The following is a 20,083-nucleotide window of genomic DNA, read 5'->3' on the forward strand; positions in this document are numbered from 1 at the left end:
TTTTTTTCATAATTATTTTTAATTAGTTACGCTCAAAACTTGAAACCTATGACTATTCTGTGGCTTGATACAGATGGAATGTCACATTATCATCACATGGTGAGGCATGAAATTTATTTACTTTACATAAACAACCTCTGCTTAAAACAACTTAATACAGAAAATTCCTTAGTCAATGGGCAGCATTATGTAGAACTCAGTATATCATTTTGTGTGATCAGCATAAAAAATGGCATCATTGTTTGTCCATGACTAGCATTTACAGTAAACAAAATGTTTTTGAATAAAATGTAAGCAAACTCTAGAGCAGCTGCCAAGAGATGAAATCTAGTCAGTTTGCTGCAGTCCAAAACATGCTTTGTGTGTGTTGAGAATAAATATATAGGTTGCACTATGCATATTTTAAAGAACGCTTAACAGTTTGAGCATTTAGAGGATTGACGATGATAAAATTCTAAACAGTGAAGCAACTTCAGCTGGCAGTTACAAAATATTAATAGTTTCTCTACATTTCCTGTAAAGAAAAACAGTGTAGCACTAAAATGAGCATGAACCATGCCCATGAATGAGTCTGTTGTGTTCTGCAAGGCGCAATAGAGAGTCTTCTGGCTAAAGATTCTCAAATGATCATATATTTACAGTATCAAGAAAAACTATATTCAGAGCCTTAAGTTCCAGGCTATATTAAAACAGGAAAATGAGCCCATTTTCCAGATACTCATCCTTGCAAAAAGTTGGGTAAATTTCGTATTTGTATTACAATTACTCTTCCTCAGCACCAATAAGGAAGTTTTTCTTCCTACCTCTTTTTGTACAGCGTAATGGAACCAATTTCTGCCTCTCCTTGCACACAGTCTTTAACAATGTTGGTTTTCAGGTGAACAAGTCAGTCTTTAACCAGATGAGTTTTCACTCAATCACATGGGAACAGGCATGTGCAACTAATGAAGTTACAGCTGTATGAGACATCAGTCTAGGGGGTTTCAAGGTTCCTGTTAGCCTCCACAGTCTTGCTGTGCCTCACAGGATGGATGGTGCAGTTTTCTTGGCTCTAGTTAGTTATACCTGATATACCAGAGGAGGCTGAGAAAAAGACAAATAACTACTCCTCTATGCAAGTAGTGCACCCTGCTCCAACTGAGCCTTTCGGTCACTCATGCAAAAATTCTCAAACATCAGTTGCTCTCAACCATCAGTTGCTACTAGACTACGGCTGCTCAAACTCACTGCCTCAACATCAGTCAGCAAGAAGTTGCCTCTAGCAACCCAAGGTACTCAAGTAGCCTGCAATTATACCCAAACAAGATTTACATCAGGAGACATGCTGTTGTCTTCCCAGATGTATTGGCCATCACCTTTGTGGAGGCTAAGAATGTGGCTAGATAATTTTTGTTAAACCTAAAAAGCCTCTTGGGTTGGAGAGAGACCTATAGTTAAAACCTCACCTTTACCACCAGTCAAGCTAAATTGTCTCAGATCCCTGTCTCATCTAAAGCTTGTCTTTAAATACTCTCAGGTCACTCTTCAATGAAAGAGAGTCTCAGAGCGTGAACTCAGCTACAAACTATGACCTTCATTGAACAGTTTGAGAATTAAGGAGCCAAAACCAGCCCCTTGACTGCCTTCACCTTGATGCAGGAAAGAATTTGACCCTTATATTTCTGCACAAACAGCCTGTGGCAGAGTTGTCCAACCTTCTCTTTTCAAGAAATAATCCCACCCTCTTGTATATAGGGAGTGTTTACAAACCTAAACTAGTTGGACATTATCCTCCACTTTCACAACAGACAATTAAGAACAAGCAAACTGTAAAAGGGATTTCTTTAGTAGACAAAGATCAGCTTCCCCTTCGTTTTGTTGTTTGTTTGTATAGTTGAGTCATTAATTCTGTTCAGAGATTTTTGCTTCATTGTAGCTTGCACTGTCTGGATAAAAGCTGTTCCTTTGGCTAAGCTTGAATAGAGCTCTTTTCTCATTCCATCCAAGTGTCCTCCCCCAAGCTTGGAATTGTACTTACGGAAAATTCGATGGCGTTACAGGCTGGAGAAAGCAAAAAGTGCCTTGACCAGTGCCCAACTTCTGCAATGCCATTGAATTTTTAGTTAGGTTCACGTGGTTGTCCTGGTTGAAGTGAGAGACTAACTTTGTCCATTTGAGAACTGGATTGGTAAGAGAGATTGGTAAGAGAGATTGTAGACCGTTTCTTTTGACTCAGAGTGTACTATGTTTTCTCTCTTCGTTGTTTTTTTTTTTTTAATCTTTCCCAGCAGGCTCTGGTTTTACTATGTTGCATGTGCACCTTAGAGTGTAAATATAAAATGCATTTTGAAATTTGGAAAGTGTCTGAGGTCAGAGACATGAGCTTTTTGGGGAGTAAGTTACAAACCTCTCCAATGATTTAACATCCTATGCTATGCAGATGAAATATTAAGCTATTAACTGTTGGCTGACAGAAATGCACATGAGATACACGGCTATAGACTTCAGACATATGTATATACTGGACTGTCAACTTACCTTCTCTGTGTGGGTATCAACCACATTGATTCATGAACTTTCACACCTTTGTTTATTCCCTATATTCCTATCTACTTTTTTCAGAATCAATTTAAAAAAAATAATCTGACAGATCAAGACTTTAGAGTATGAAGCTTAATGAAAAATTAAAAAGAACTACTGCTTCATTACAACATGAATATGTATAGCAACTCCTACATGACTATAAATACTCTATCTGTATTCTCCTGGGAATATAATTATTTTAAATAAAGAAACAGTTTGAACTCACTTAATAGCAATCTTATGTTTAAGAGGTGTAAATAACTTGCTACCCAGACATTACAAATATCCAGGTGCTCTATATGTGCTGATGACAACAAAATTGAAAAGAAAGACTGTAATAATTCTGACTGGTTTTCTCTGCAGAAGATATTGATTATTTGTGTGTGGTGAGAGATTTGGAAAATTCAATTAAAGGAGTTGTGCAAAGGTTTCATAAATTTTCCCTGTACAGCGTGTACACAGACATTGTTGTGTATTAAATCAATGCAGCACTTCACAATATATTTTCTTTGAAACATAAAAATAAATAACATTTAAACAGTTCTGCTTACTACAGAAACAAATTTTATTTTCTGTGAAGCATTTAGTCATGTGCTATCACTGACTCATACACATTTGCCAGCTGTAACAAATTTTATAGACATTTTCTCCAGAGACATAGCTCATATACTATGAATTTTTAAATGAGCAAATGGTGAAGAAGGGATGTCAGCAATATAAAAATTGATCAGTTAAAAGATAAAAGCATAAGTAAAGAGATTTGTATGGTAGTCTTAATAGGTTTTATTAAATAAAAATACTATAAAAAGACAGTAATGAATAGAGTGAAGGTTTTAACTGTGGTTGAGGTAGAGAAAAATTATTCTGGCACATTTAGGAGAAGATTGGTTTTATAGCACCTGACAGGTGAACATTTTTTTTCTCTCTCCTTTTTAGATGTGTAAATGTCCAATTTAGTGGTGGGGGAGAGATAGGGGGAGGAACGGGAGACGGACCTTGGGAAGATCCTGCCCTTTTGCTATACATGTGGATTGGGAGAGAACGGCACCTGGGAACTTCTGCCATACCACAGAAGCAGCAGGGCAGGATTTGTACCTAGTAGTCAGGCAACTACCATGCATGTCTGTGCACTGAAACTCCAAGGACTTTAGGGTATCATATCCAGCCCTGTTATCCAGCTGGTGTGTGTGCTGCAGAGAGCAGCATCTGCTAGCTGGGGGCTATTACTGGAGCAAAGAATGTGATAATCCTCCCACCTCTGCATTTCTGGCCAACATCAGAGAATTCTGCGCTGGTGTATGGGTTTTCAGCTGCAGGGGATGCACTGGGTAACATTTCTTCTAGCTGCAGTGACCAAGACAGGATTTGACCTTAGTGAAAGTTAGGTAAATTTTGCTAGGTTTGTATTTATTAAAATGGGGGGTGGGGGGGGGAAGAGGATCATAATTAAGATGTATGTCTGTAGAGGTGTTGACAATTATGAAAATGCTGCTTCATTGTTATGTTTTGAGTCATAGCTTTTAAGGCCAAAGGGGACCACTAGATCATCTAGCCTGACCTCTTGTGTGTCACAGGCCACCAGCACCACCCCACACCCGCACACAAAACTCAGCAACAGAAATGAGAGTAAAGTAAATGAGGCCCACAGGAGACTAGACTATTATGTTCCACAGGCAGAGAATAGGATGGACCTGATCATCCTTTTAGCATCACAAAGAAGAAAAATGCAAACTTAGGACAGGTATAGTAAGTCATGTGAGCATCTATGGGGTTTATAATAGGTCATATTCTTTGTTGGCTATTTAAATACGTAACCCTTAATACTCTGTGTATAAAGACAAGTATAAATACAGATATTTCTTCAAAGATGCTAGACTGAAAGTTCTTAGAAAAACCTCACTTAATGAATGCAGTTTGAGTCTAACCCAGGGTGAGTGAGATATTTTATCAAGATACTTTTTCAGACTGTGTAACTTGTATCTCTTTGCACTGGTGGATTTCTTATGCAATTACTTGCACTGGGGCAAGTAAAGAGTTATTACAAGTAAGGATTTTTTTATTCAGAAATCACAGTTAGCACAAAGAAACCAGCAGTTTGGAAATACAGTGATCACTATTAAATCAGTCTGTTACTGTCAGTTACCACACCATACAATCTGTGATGTCAGTTATTTCCCTATTCTAAATACAGGCAACTGTCAGTAGAATTTTCTTTTTAATGGCTCCTTGTGTAAACAGGAAAATTTGTTTAGTAGGTAGAAGGCTATAAATAAAGATACACATGGTGTAAATCACACTGGATGTATTTTTTATGAAATAACTTTATCAAACCTAGACTAGGCCAGAATTCCTTCTCAGGTTTGGCCCAGACCCAGGCACTATTTTGGAAACTGTGAGTCCACTGCTTGTACTCTTTCACTGGGCTGCTGGGACAGGCATCCTGAGCCTTGCGGACAACAACCAAACTGGGAATGTGGGACCTTCATACGTGTGCACTCTTCCCCCGCACCCTTCGTAAAGGTGAAGCCTTGGTCTGTGAAAGATGGTAGGTGTAAGCATATGCACACTAAGGATGGAGTCACTTGATTGAGCTACTCCTCTCAGTCATGCAGGGACCAGCTACTTCCCTACTCCCCTAGACCATGTATCACCAAAGCCTACCCAACTGGATGTAAACAGAAAAGAAAATACTTAAACAGTACTTAAACTGTGCAGTAAATATACAAGTGGCTGGTGCTACTGAAACCTAGAGTAAGGTAGAAACCCACTGAAAGCAAAAACTACTTTATGCAGGCCAAACTATGGTGGAAAATATAGGGGAAAATTCTCTCCTGAGTGTGAATGTGGTCATATCTAATCTTGTGCGTTTCTGAAGCTAATACAATCAGGTTCCATCAATTCTCACCCAGTTTGGCTAAAACAGACCATGAAGGCCTAACAGCCTTCCACTCATGATATCTGCATTTCCCCTTCTTCCCTCCCTTTTTGTTCTCACACAGCGTGAGTGATAGCCAGATGTTCCAGCCATACGTGATCTTGAGCTCACTCTGACTGGCTCATTGCCCGAAATAAGGACAGAAACAAAATCTGCAGAATCCTTAGCACATAAAATGCAGCGATCCTGTTACGGGCCTCAGATCTGCTCTAACCCTTGCTCAGCTGCAGTGATTCTGTGACAAAGTGACTCACCAGTCAATGCGCTGCACTGGGCCTGAGTGTGGCCTTGTAGGATTTTTTTGTCTTCGTAGCTTAGCTGGCCAGGTCCACAGCTGGTTTCCTTCATCTTGTGACTCAGCCCTCTGGCAAGGTCATGTGTAGTCTCACCCCTTTTGGAGTACACTCAAAGTCCCACAACCTCACGTCAGGTCAGTGGCCCAGATCTAGGCCCAATAGAGCTACTGTGCCCCTGTGTCTGGGCTCTTCATGCTCGCCTCTTCAGTGACACTGTAGAGGAACCCAGGCCCAGGCGCCCTGTAACAAGCAGTTAAGGTCTGTCTTGTCAGACCTCTTGCTTCTTCTCTAGGCTACTTCTTACATTAGCCTATCTCCTCGGGGAGCTTGCATTCTCAGTAAGGGTCTGCCCTGGGGCCAGACCCCTCTCCCAATTCCCAGTGTAACAAAAGAAAGTATATTAAACTAACAGAAATAGAGAGCAGCATCAGCCCTTCTATCCTGCATGGTCCTTCAGCCATCTGTATTACTGTTCCATGTTCATAGGCTATCAAAGGCAGCTTGTTCCTCTTGGAGCTGAGAATGAGAGGTCCGTCCCCCGCTGGGGCTAGGAAGTTCTAAGCTGGGTTTCTCCCTTTTAAGACTCCTCCTCTAAGTCTGGCATGCTTCTCAGGTGGGGTGGGTTGGGCTGAGCACATAGCTGCTCTTTAACCCATTCTTGTCTAGAGCAGGGTTTGTAAACCCCATCACAAGGTGTGTCTGCACTAGCGCTGGAGGTGTAATATCCAGCTCAGGTAGCCACACCTATGCAAGTTCTGACTGAGCTAGCATTCTAAAAACAGAAAGGTAGCTGTGGCGGGACAAGTGAACTGCCCAGAGTACAATTCTGTCCAAGGCACATACGCACACTGCTAGCCCGGCCTGAGGCTCATGCTGTCACGGCTACACTTCCAGTTTTAGCATGCAAATACAAATCAGTGAGTGCGGGTATGATCTGAGCTGGCAGCAATGCAGACATTCCCACAGACCACTAAGTGGCCATTCCAGATTGCAAGTATACAGCAGCATTCCAGACCATTCTTAGGCCCCAAGCCCTGCCTCTGATACATCTTTTCCATAAGGCCACCTGTGCTAGCCCTACCCTATTGTGGGATTCCCTTAAAGTAAGAGAATCCCCAAGAAACTGGTAACTCCACCCTTCCAATGAACAGGAAACCTTGCCCACCGTGCCCCATATGTAAAATGTCCATAGGCTATAAGACTTCGCTTAATATTGTCTGTGCATCTGCATTTAATTTAAGATTCCACCCCAAACAACTTAATCCTAGATTGCAGAAGCATGTAAACAAACGAGCAGTTCTAGTCTCTCTTTATCTGTCAATATTTCCATTCAAGCCCTGATAGAATACACATTAAATTACTGTAACTCTTAATTTTATATTTCCAGGTGTTTATCCAAACCTTTATATATTTAAAATCTTAATGTATTTTTAAGTGGTCAGAGTTAAGTAATGGAATCATGAAAATGTAAATAGCAAAACATACATTCTAAAAACTGCAGTTTACAATATTGACAAATTATGAACTCTGGAAATCTTACTTCAGCAGCACGTTGATTTTGAGATTTCTATTTTACAAATAAAACATCATTCTGTTTGTGAAAATTTGGCTTTGTTTCATCCACAGAATATGTACAATCTGGTAACAGCTATGAATTCCTTAAATCGCTCATTAACTGAGGTAAGCGAGCTTTCTCACTTTAGTGTTTGACTACACAAACTAATGTTTACAATTAATGGTAATTATAAGGACTGAATTTATTTAAGCATTTGCAAATGATCATAGTAGGTACAAATGTGCATGATCAAATTGTCGTATTTTGATTTGAAGAAAATTGCTGCTCATGAATGCAATACCTCAATAATAAAAAACTAATCTACTTCTTAAAATTTCTGCTGATTTGCTGTGCAAATAGATTTCTGTAGGTTCAATAAGAACCAATCTTACTGGAGACTCTTACAGGAGGATTTCTCCAAGTCACCAAGATCAGGTGATAACTAGAAGGTTTTTCAAATATTCCACACTTGAATAGGCACATGTGACCAAAGGAATAAGAGAATTTGAGTGTTAGAACAGGTTATACCTTCTTAGATATTATGAGTGACTCTCCTAATGAGGTACTTCAAAGAGGACTGCCTGCCCCTGTCCTGGACAAATAAATTTACTATTCTATTCTATTCCTGAGGCCTATGCTGCTCGGGAGACATTGCTGGCCATTGTTTGAGTAGTAATGCCATCTCCTCGGCTCAAAAGGGCAATGGGAGGGTTTGTGTAGGGAACCATTTCCACCTGATATTGCCACTTCCTTATGCTCCACCCTCACATGTTTTAGCAATGTCCTGGGTTTGCTGCTAGCCTATTTCTGAATTCTCTTGTTTGTGGACAGTGTGTTAATGATTTACTGTTTGCACTTTCTGGACAAAATTTCCTTTTAACAAAGTTCCTTTCTTTCTCTAATTTAATTTAAGCCAGATATGTCACATCGCCCAGCCGCTCACCTATTGTTTTATACTCTATTTTTTGCCAATCACAGTGGTGAGCTAACAGAAGCCACAAGGCAAGCTTTGGGGGTGCTCAATTTCTGTTATTCCATTGGCTTCTTCTCCCTGTTCCAGTGACATAAGCAAAAGCCCAACTAGAGACTGACCCTGTCAATCAGCAAAACACCACTTACGCATAAGAAAACTGTCTGCTCAGGGTATCATGTTTCACAAATTCTTTTCAGACATATTTTCATCTTTAGATATAGAGACTTATCTGCAGATTAATGGGGATTGATGGAAGGTATGAGCATATACCCCTCTTTATAAAGTCAGGTTATTCTGAATATTCATAATATAGTATAAAGAAGGGGGAGCTGGCTCACAGATATTCACAGAATGTGTATATTTAAAAAAATAAAATGCCACAAATCTACAGTGCAACTTTTAATCATGTCTTCAAGACAGGACACTGTTGAAGCTTTCTAATAAGTAGTCAGTGATATCAACCTCTGTCAATTGTGCCTACTAAAGACATGTACCTTTTCCTGCTTTTATTGTGTTCTTGTGTAAGTGACAAACATACAGTCCATTAATGTTCTTACTATAAAAAAAAAAAACAAATAGTAAATCTGGTAATGATGAAAAAGCTTTCTGCAGTTGACAGTATTAGATTGTCCACTTTGACTTTCAGCAGTACCAGGAGAATGAATTATGAATAAAAAACACCCTTTTATCTTCTAACATCAAAAACATTTTACTCCAATGTAAGAGAAACATAGAATTGTTCATTTTTTGTTGTATTATGTGTTTTTACATAATGAGTTGGGGTTAGGCAGATACGTTATTGTGAACAGAATATGCATATGGTAATGTTGTCTAATTAAGTCTTATTTCAGTCATTCTTTTAACCCCACAGGCATTATGGGAAAAGTGCATACCGTATCAACACAAAGTTCTACATCTGCTTTATTGTACTTAAAAGGAGAGAAGAAATGCCTGTAAATCTATCTTCCCCAGCAAATACCAATTAAGGATTGCTCATTGCACTAGGCAGGTGCACATCTAGATAAAATTTCTGGTATCTAATTTAAACTTTACAGTGTGCACAACCAGATAATCTCAACGTAAATAATTCATTTCTTCATGGCTCTTTTATGCATGTTTATGTACTACAAGCTGATCTAGATTTACTGCTGTACAGAGTATAAACTACTTTTGCCATGTAGAGTTATTACAAACAGTAGTTGTGCTGCCTTGGTGTAAAGACTGTAATATGTTTTTAGCATTGAGCAGGAAGAAGCTGCATGTTTAAGGATGAATACTGATTCCCAGGCCTTCAGAGAGACTGAAAATTTCACAGTAATGATATGCTCCATCTCTAGCAATGGGTGCCGGTTTTACCAGGAGTAGCAACGACTGCGTGACAATTTGTAGGGCTTTGTTTATGCAGTTCATCAGCTCACCCAAAAGTTAACGAGATGCTATATAAGATAAGTTGCAGCAGTTCCATGACATTTTCAGCAAATGCGGACATACTCCAAACTGGGTGTTTGCAAAATTATATATATTTGGTTGATTGTGATCATATAACCTGGGAAATTACATTATGGTAGGGTTAATTCTGTATACTCAACAAGTCCAATTTGTTTTCAGGCAGGTTCCCTAACCCAGGGCCATATTTATACTGCACAAGTGGATGCTATTGACTTCAATGAGAATGTATGTGGAGTAAGGCATAACTGAACATTAGTAAAGGTATCCGAGGCAGGCCCTCACTGTTTACATGCATGTACTTAGAGAATGATGAAGTGCTTACTTTAGTCTAGTGTACATACTTAGTAACATAAAGGAAGAGTTGGTGTAAAAATGGGTTTGCTGTTGTTTCCGCCATCCTTTACATATTTCTGATTACCCTGAAAACTCTCCACCTTCAGGCAGAGTTGCCAAATTTGTAAAGGCAGCTGTGGCCTCTCTTGTGTGCTGGGTAACAAGTACAGGAGATGTACAAAAAAGGTGCAGGAGTCTGAATATTATTCCTTGCCACCATTGTAGAGCAGTGGTTCTCAAACCAGGAGGCAACTAGCATTTTACAACTGAAGTTTTGAGTTAGACAAAACTAAAATGATGAGTGGTGCAGAGATGTTGCCAGCTTTGTATACTCTACAACCACTCTGGAAATGTAGATATTTTTGAAATAGCAGAAACATCCCTTTTTAATGGGTACGCAACCTGATTCAAAAAGGCATTTGGTGTGCAAGGAGAACACGGAATGTCTTAAGTTAGATAAGGGACAGTCAGCAACTGATGTCAAGTTAGTAAATGATTTTTACCTTGACCCCATAATGTCAGAATAACAAAGGATAGCAATTTTTTTTATTAAGGAAAACAGAAAATGCCGGGCTATATATGTTAAGATGTTGCTCCAGATATTACTCTATGTGTACCTTAATGCTATTAAAGCACTTACTGTTTCTTTGACCTCTTGGTATACTGAGCTTTTGCCTTTCAGAAACAGCTGGGTCTGCTAAGAACCATTTCCCAATTCTACACAGGGTAGGTCAGATGACTCACGCTTTATCACCCTTAGAGGCCACCTGAAGGACAAAGAAAAGAGATACACACAAAACTAATGTTTTTATATGGTGGGAAGCACTTGGCCCTAATCTTGTGATGAACACAAGACAGAAGAGACTAACTGAAATGTGAAACCATTCCACTTTCTTCCATCTTAGTTGGATGTTTTACACATTCCTTTATTGAGAGTAGAGATTCATCACACTGCTTTAACTTTTGGCAGTGTTTCACTAAGTTTATTTGTGCAGAATTCTGTAGGTGTTATTTCTCAAAGTCACTGTGGACAATGATTCCTCTTTCTATGGTTGATGCACGTAACTACCCACTCCTTTTTTAAAAGAAAGAAAAGACTTTATTGTGGATGGAAATACTGCATGCCTTACACATGGATAATTATCATGGTAGCACCCTCTCAGAAGAATGTTAAATGTTTATGGAAAGGTTACAGTTACAGCTTGGAATAAACTATCATACGCTAGGTCAAGTGCTGTCTGTCTACATATATAATTGCAGTTCAGTAATGCCTTATGTGTTAAGTGGAATGTTTTACCTTGTACAAAATAAAGCTGCCTTCTAAAAGTGTTGGTAATTACTTGTTGAAAAGATTAAGACAAGTTGTTTCACCAACACGTAAACTGCCTCTTTTAATTAAAGAAATGTAAACTCAGTGGGTAGACACTTCTTTTAAGTGACCTCATAATTCATACATGGGGAAGTTAGTTCATAAAACACCTGCTGCATACATTCATGTCTTATGCTACACACCAGCGACAGCTCTAGAATATTTCAATGTCAATGACACTATGATATTGTGCTCAGAGTAATCAGGTTAATATGGGAATGCTCTTAAACAAGGATGGCTCATCCTTTCACGTGTGCCCAATCTGATTTCGGCTTCTAGGCTGTACCTATCTCCAATGATACCAGTTCAAGGGCTCTTTTCCGCCCCATTTAACCCTTTTATACGGGTTCTCATGCTTTCTGCTTTTGTGCTGTATAATTACATTAGTTTGTGTTCTCTGAGCTACTAATATACTATGCAGAGTGCCATTCAGATAAAGTTAACAAACAAGTAGCTCCGTCTGGAATTTATTCCACATCAATAGGATTTGCAACAGAATCCACTCACTCCTTGTTTCAGAAATATGCTGTAGTATCTCAGCTGTTATTTTGGTTATATAAAACCTTTTTATTTTTCAAATACTAAATTTAAAAGACACTTACCCAAGGCTCTTGGTGCCTTAACACAACATTAATGCAATAAAATCCTAGACGTATTAATCACTTGAACAGGAACTCAGCTAAAGGTGAACAGTGTAAACTTAGGCAGTGTTGTCTTCCTGCATCTGCTGACAGTTTGTAACAATAACTGAGAAGTATAGACTGGTTCAGTTCATCTCAGTAGAGTATTAAATCTGAAACCTAATATTAACAGAATACATGTCAAAATTAGCTTTTGCTGTTAAACATTGTAACAGGTTTTCTGTAAATGGGATTATCCAGTATTGCTTGATGCAGTTCCGGCTGTTCATAGGAAAGTAAGTGAGGTAGCTACTACCAGGAATGAGAAGGGAGCAGTAGAGAGAGACACAGTCTCTCCCATGTGCAAGCAGCATCAACTCTCTCATAGCCAGCTGTCTAAAACTCCAGTTCTCTCCCCCCTCTATCGACTTCTACATTGCATTTCTACATTTTTCAGTACAAAAGTTCTGTGACCCAGAGTGTTGGGACAGCATAAATAACGCAAGGACTACTCTGCCCATTTAGTCATCTTCATATTATTTCAGCAAAACCCTACAGTTCAGCTTGTGGCTGATGAAACAGGACTTTGGCCTACAATACATTTTGAACATTCTAGAGAAGAAAATGCAGTTTAACCAGATTTTAATTTAAAAACTGACCATTCCATTTAGGTCATAAAATTGACAATTATCTACAGAGCTGTGTAGTTTGTAACTTATATTAGCCATATGAAAAAAGATATGTAGGAAAAACACTAGCAGCAACCACAGCACCCTGAAACTCTTAGAATAAAAATGGACTTCAGCTGGTAAAGGGGTTATTGCCAGAGTAAGATGGTGATGTTACCATGAACTATGATAGTGAGTCATGGATATTGGTGCAGTGGCCTTGATGATTTTAAGTATATCATATGAAAACATGATGACAGTGAAATAGTATACAAGGCAGTTTAATTTATGTAATCAAAAGAGGCCAGCAAGAGATGCCACTTAGAAGCAGCACCCAAGAGTTATTGTTTAACCCATATTACTTTGTATCTCTTCCACATTTCCTGCTGGGAAATGTATGACTCGACACTAGCAAATTATATTCATGGCTTTGCTAAATTAAACTGGCACTGCTAGTTAAGGGTCAAGACTTCCTGCATTTAATTATTTTCAGTTTACAAATAGCCTTTTCATATTGCAAAACCATATCAGAAGTTCTTGAGAATATAACAAGTCAAGTTAAATTTCAAACACTGTTTGATAGTAGCTACTCTTTCTCCTTAAAATAAAAGTCATTAACTTATTCTTTGTGTTTAAATGTAAAACTATTTGTTTCCTGGTTTTCATTAGATCACAGGAAATATACTAAATAAGACAGTGATTTAGAGCTGCCTATTGTAACTGATATTTTCACTGAAAATATTCTCTTTCCAGTTTAGTCTTGAGTTTTCACAGGTTAGGATTTAACTAGTTGATTTTCTTATGATTTCTACCATTTCTTGAGTCCAACAGTACAACAGCATTAAAATACATCAAGAAGAATAAGAAGTGTAGGCAGGAAACAACAGACACAGATACAGGAAATAAATCTGGTAGCTTCTGTGGAGGAGTCAGTGTGGCACTCATTAAAGTGAGGATGCCCATCAGAGTTATTGAGACAATAAACTGTAAGATAAAGAATAATACATTAGTTAACATTGATTTACAGTGTCAAATGAATAAGTAGTTACTTTCATTGCTTAGGTGCTTTGTGTTCCTCATCCTCTATAGGGATGACCTCTTATAAAATACCGTGTGCATCTATACAAACATCTTGTGTGCCATTCTCTAAGCGGATATAAATACAGTCACGCTAATCACCGCAAAACGCCCCCCAGAGATTAGACAGTTTCCTACTATATATTCAATACATTAAGGAGTATTTTGGAACAGGGTCTTTTGACATGCTGCTGCTAAGTAAGGGTGATCTCATTACTATTAAGCACTGATAGCGTATGCAACTGTTTAAGGGAAGTGTGAAGACAGTCCCGGCCCCAAAGGCTTGAAACTAAAAGGTTCGACAATACTGTCATTAAAAGAGGAGAGGCTGGGATTTCTCGCTCTCTCCTTTCTTCATAACTTACTTATTCTGGGCTTTTAGGAGGGATTTGAATGAGCAGATTTGGCGGGGGAGGGGCTCACTGGAACTGGGAAAACATTACATATATCGAAACATTCTGGAAGAAGACAGATGGGTCTCTTGTGTGGTTTTCAACACGAAGTTGTTCACATGAAATTTCTACTAAGAACAAATGTGCAAACAAGAGTATATTCTATAAACAGTATATAAATCCTGTGGCCACACAAATGTACATAATTGTGGGCATAAAGCTGGTTTATCATGACTTTAAAAAACAACATATTATGAACAGTTAAAAGTTTCTTACCAGACTCTTAATAATCTTTGAGAATGCCTTAAATGAAGGAATGTATCCCCTATTAGAAAGGGAGAGTGACTTCAGCTGCAAGTCCTCCTCTGAAGTCTTTTCAAATATCGAAAAAGAAGTCAAGCATACGATCAGAAACGCCAGTGTGGTCACCACATAGGCCAGAAGCAGGCCATCCTTCAACAGAAGAGGCAGCAAGCTGTTAAAACAGAAAAGCATTAGTCTACATTCCAACAAATTTACATTTTAAGTAACACATTAAAAGGTGAGAAAAAAATAATATGCTTAGAAAGATGTAGGAGAATCAAGGCAGGAAAAATACTGTATTGAAGTTAATAGTGTCTGACTCACCTGAAGGTTGACACAAGTAAAAACCATGTAGACATCAACGGAATTTCATTTATCATTAAGCAGACTGGTCTACGATTAAAAAAAAATAGGTGTACAAACACTGTCATGACAACAGCTTTGCTGGTTCTCGCTAGACTTTTGTTATACACAAGTTTTACTTATTCTGGGCCAGAGACTCTATTGTGATCTGGCCACTTTTTTGCCATCTGGAACCAGACACTAGCTGAAAATGGTAGAACTCCCTCCTGGGGCAAGAGTGCCAGTACTGGGCCCACCACCCTCTCACTCAGCATAGGAGACATGGCAGAACTTCCCTCTGTCTATCCTCCACTGGCACAGGATCCATTAAGAATATACCAGGGCAGAATATCTCCTGCACCAGAGCATGCTTGATGTAGCACCTGGTTACAGCTTCTTTGATCCTTGGCATCAGCCTTTCACTGCCGTAGGGTATGTGTACATGAAGACTCAGTGCACAGAAGCTGAGGTGTAAATCTGCAGTGCCCTCACATGCCATGCACTAACTGTCCCTATGGATCCTGCTGCTGTGCACTAAAAGTTCCCTAGTGTGCACTGACCTACTGCTGATTCAAACTGCAGTATGTGTGTGTACACTAGAGAACTTTTAGTACGTAGCAGCAGGGTCCACACAGACAGTTAGTGTGCTACAGGTTGGAACACGGTAGCTGCCACGCATCAGGTGTTTGTGTAAACATGCCCTAAAGCAGTGACAGGCTGACCTCAAGAACCAAAGAAGCTGTGACCACACCAAGCAGAGCTCTGGTGCAAGAGATATTCTGCCCTGTGTGTTGATTTGCAGCACAATATGCATTCAAAAGGAACAGTTACAGTTTATAAGCATCCGTCCCTAGTCACATTAGGAAGAATGGTAAAGTTGTGTGTTCAGCCAGGAAGCTAGAAACAATAGTTTAGTGGCCAATCTAGATAAAATTGTCCTCTGTGGGCCTCTATGTGAGCTTTCTAATGTAAACTTAGGAGAGGAATATTAAAGATGCTACCATGCCAGTGTTCAAATTCCTCCCACATGATGGCTATGCTTCATCCAAGGGGAAGAAGATGACCTTCAGCCTTAAGACTCATCTCCCAACAAAGGAAAGAGAAGGGGAATATACACATTATTTCCAAGACAGGAGGCCCCTTGCCATCTAGTTATTGAGAAATGAGGGAGAATTCACCCTATTTCACTCATCGTTATTTCTTACCTTATATATAGTTTCTTATCTTGCTGGACAACTACATGTCTGGGGCTTTTCTTTGGTTTCCATGGCAGTGTCACCCTTCCCACCCCAGAATCAGTCAACCCTACCACCTGGACAGTCACGCATATTTTGTGCTGAGTGGACCCTAGTTAACCCCATTAGTACATCTTGTTTAGATAATGAAAGTTGTCCAAAAGGAAATTTCTACTTTCATAGCCTCAAATTACCTATCATTCAGAAGTTCTTACGGAATGAAAATGATATGCACAATTTTTTTAAAAAGTCTGTTTCCAATACATACATAATTTCTAAGTGAGGAAGAAGCCTGTGGCATCATGCAAATTGGGGAAAAGGGTATCAAAATATTTTCTAAAAATAAATTACTTACATTGATACTAGAAGAATGGATTTTTCGTGTACTTGGAAGGAGAACAGGAAAAATGACAATGCACAACTAATCTAAAAAGATTCAAGTAGAAGAGGTTAATATATATCTCCCCAATGCAAAGTGTAGGTTTTAGTTTTTTAGTTGGCCTAATTTTATGTAAAGGCTGGCATCAGTATGAAGTGTCCAGTATAAATTAAAGTATCTAATTTGTACTAAATATATTCAATTCCAGAGCAATTTGCATTTTCCATATAGTTAGAGGGACAAGTACACTGAGCTGCACCTGTAACAGATTGTGGCTGCAAAAAGGAGCCTTTTGAAAGTTTGACCCAGAGTATTCAGAACATGACTCATGTAATAAGACCCCTATCTTGCAAACACTTACACATGTGCTTAACTGGCCTCACATGAGTAATCCCATCAAAGTAAACTGAATTACTCACATTTATAAGTGATTGCAGGATTGGGGCCCCACCATATAAAGTCAGAACTATGTAACTACCACACCTGAGGTAGGCTGTATTATGCTGGGTCAACCGTACTCATGAATAACCCGCGCCTCAGAAGTAACAACAAAAGGTCTCATTCTTTTTACTGAACTAAAAGTATATTGAGCAAGAATTAAACTACAAGACAATTCTCGGGAAGGATTAATCCTAGTTATAGGCATCACTATTATAAACTCAAATAATACTTAGAAATTATTGTATATTTTAAACCATATACATCAACTACTGTTTAAATTTTAGCGATATCTGTCTTGATATAAAAGTGCTTTTAGTTTAAAAGGAATATTTTAAATTCATGTCATGTAAATATGCCTAAAATTTATGTTCAATGATATTAGACTACAGAGAGAAAAGCAAACATTTGTTAAAAACAAAAAAAAAGGATCATTCCTTTTCAAACCACTAATGAGCCTGCAATGACTATTGTGGGAATTTTTATTGAATTTGGCAGCCAGTGCATTAAAAAAAACTATCACTCTGGAAACAAAACGAAAGAGAAAGGAAATCTCAAACCTATACAAAGCTTTATTGTGTGGAGAATCTTCAAACGGCTTTTCAGAGGAAAATAATAAAAATACAGAATTAAAATAAAGAAAACCGAGGATAAGAGAAATAAAGAAGTATAGACAAGGGGAAAACCTGAGATTTAAAAGACATTAGTTAGGTCCTCCGATACAATTTTGATATTCAATTCTATTGGTGATATGCTTTTTAAACAAACAGTCTCTTCAACAGATACCAAATGACATTTAACAACATACATAACTCTGCACAGTGGGACAATTTTAAGGAGAACTGTTGGCCATTCTCCAACATTCAATGACAGATTTTAAATAAGAAACAATTACAAAAATTCACTTACCAGAGCAAATTTAAATCCTCGGAGAGAGGGCTGGAGGGTTAGTTTTATACAAGCCGGAAGCAGGGTCAGAAATGTAAAAGCAAAGCTAAAAGATTATTTTTAAAAAATATTAAGTTTATTCTTTAATGTATAGATAACCACTTATGTTTTCAGATAATATTTTCAAAAGCTATTAGGTGACTAAGGGACCCATATCCCATCTTCAAAAGCACAAATCAGGTAGGAGCCTGAGTCAGTATGGTGTATGCTCCTAATTGACTTAGGTGCCTTTGAAAATTTTACTCTTCAGTAACTTTTTATCCATTTTCCATACTGAAAGCCTCATCTTGAACTACTTGCTTATTTGAAATATTTTGGATTATGCAAACTTAAAACATCTAGAAGATATAATGGAAAAAGTCAAATACATGTGTTTGTTATTTTTATCTAGCATCCCAATTTTAACTAATTATTCAGCTCAGATCACACATAAAAAAGTTTCGTAACATTCTAAACACACACACACACACCCCTGGGGAAAATCTTTAAATTTTATTTGTATTACTTGGAACTAAAAAATACACTATGAACAAAAGTCTTTTTAAGAACTCTGAAAATTTCATCTCTCAATTCTTCCCAAAAATTAATGGATGGGATTTTCAAAAGCATCTTTGTGACTTAGGAGCACAAGTCCCTTTGACTTTCAATAGGATCTGTGCTCCTAAATTACTTAGGTGCTTTTGAAAATCCCCCATGATATGAATAAAAGTAAAAGTTACCTAAAAGCCTTCAGTTCTCTTACCTGAGTTTAAGCTGGGTTTGAGGTGACAGCACATTCTTTATCTTTATAAGGACATTTAGACTACACCAAATATTGGCTACTTTATCCTGAAAAGATATTTAATGAGTTGTATCTATGTTAGTTTGCTGTTCAAATAATATGAGGATTATTTAATATTTCACTGAAAAATACATTTTGACACACAAATGTCATATGCTATAATGAAAGGCAATACTGGGTCAGTGTGACCTTGGCTCAAACATAGAAAATTATAATCTGAAAGAAACTGTATTAAAACAACTGAGAAATACTTTCTCAAACACAAGAGACCGTCAGTCTTAAGTCAAGACCACACATTTTGTGAAAATAAAGCTCTGAAACCATTCATCTCTAGGAAAATTTCCATCAAAATGATAGCACCTGTGAAACTTTTTTTCAAATGTGAAGACATTCAATTAGGGCTGTCGATGAATCGCATTTAACTCATGCGATTAACTCAAAAAAATTAATTGCGATTAAAAAAAAATCAATTGCGATTAATTGCGGTTTTAATTGCACTGTTTCTAAAATTGAATTGGTATTCTCGTTTAATATTTTGGATGTTTTCCTGCATTCATATATATTGTCTTCTGTGCTGTAATTGAAATCAAAGTGTATATTATTTTTATTACAAATATATGCACGGTAAAAATTATAAACAAAAGAAATAGTATTTTTCAGTTCACCTCCTACAAGTACTGTAGTGCAATCTCTGTCGTGAAAGTGCAACTTACAAATGTAGATTTCTTTTTTTTGTTACATAACTGCACTCAAAAACAAAACAATGTAAAACTTCAGAGCCTACAAGTCCACTCAGTCCTACTTCTTGTTCAATCAATCGCTAAGACAAACAAGTTTGTTTACAGGAGATAATGCTGCCCTCTTCTTATTTACAATGTCACCAGAAAGTGAGAACAGGCATTAGCATTGCACCTGTGTTGCCGGAATTGCAAGGTATTTACGTGACAGTTATGCTAAACATTCATATGCCCCTTCATGCTTCGGCCACCATTCCAGAGGACATGCTTCCATGCTGAGGATGCTCGTTGAACAAATAATGAGTTAATTAAATTTGTGACTGAACTCCTTGGGGGAGAATTGTATGTTCCCTGCTATGTGGGGGGTTTTACCCGCATACTGCCATATATTTCATGTTATAGCAGTCTTGGATGATGACCCAGCACGTTGTTCATTTTAAGAACACTTTCACGGCAGATATGACAAAACGCAAAGAAGATACCGATATGAGATTTCTAAAGATAGCTACAGCACTCGACCCAAGGTTTAGGAATTTGAAGTGCCTTCCAAAATCTGAGAGGGACGAGGTGTAGAGCACAGAAGTCTTAAAAGAGCCACACTCCAATGCAGAAACTACAGAACCCGAACCACCAAAAAAGAAAATCAACCTTGTGCTGGTGGCAACTGACTCAGATAATGAAAATGAACATG

At 38.1% G+C, this 20,083-nt stretch overlaps 2 protein-coding genes across 7 annotated transcripts in view; one reads left to right on the top strand and one right to left on the bottom strand.

The window, feature by feature from the left end:
- The window catches only part of LOC102934175 (integrin subunit beta 3 binding protein), a 52,749-nt gene extending 41,320 nt beyond the window's left edge, over positions 1-11,429 (top strand). For 2 of the 3 annotated variants that reach the window (XM_037905981.2, XM_037905978.2), the window contains 2 exons: positions 7,420-7,473; positions 9,193-11,429. In XM_037905981.2, coding sequence (XP_037761909.1) covers positions 7,420-7,472 — 53 coding nt within the window. In that variant the 3' untranslated portion in view covers position 7,473; positions 9,193-11,429. The other variant, XM_037905980.2, reaches the window with a different exon arrangement.
- Positions 11,430-12,717: 1,288 nt separating this feature from the next.
- The window catches only part of ALG6 (ALG6 alpha-1,3-glucosyltransferase), a 37,520-nt gene continuing 30,154 nt past the window's right edge, over positions 12,718-20,083 (bottom strand). For all 4 annotated transcript variants that reach the window (XM_007059038.4, XM_043520900.1, XM_043520901.1 and 1 more), the window contains exons 10-15: positions 18,617-18,702; positions 17,836-17,920; positions 16,465-16,535; positions 14,857-14,925; positions 14,506-14,704; positions 12,718-13,744 (exon numbers count right to left, since the gene is read on the bottom strand). In XM_007059038.4, the coding sequence (XP_007059100.2) occupies positions 13,547-13,744; positions 14,506-14,704; positions 14,857-14,925; positions 16,465-16,535; positions 17,836-17,920; positions 18,617-18,702 (708 nt within the window). In that variant the 3' untranslated portion in view covers positions 12,718-13,546. The remainder of the gene's footprint in view (positions 13,745-14,505; positions 14,705-14,856; positions 14,926-16,464; positions 16,536-17,835; positions 17,921-18,616; positions 18,703-20,083) is intronic.

The sequence above is a fragment of the Chelonia mydas genome, chromosome 8 (genome assembly GCF_015237465.2).
Source record: "Chelonia mydas isolate rCheMyd1 chromosome 8, rCheMyd1.pri.v2, whole genome shotgun sequence".
Taxonomy (NCBI): Eukaryota; Metazoa; Chordata; order Testudines; family Cheloniidae; genus Chelonia; species Chelonia mydas.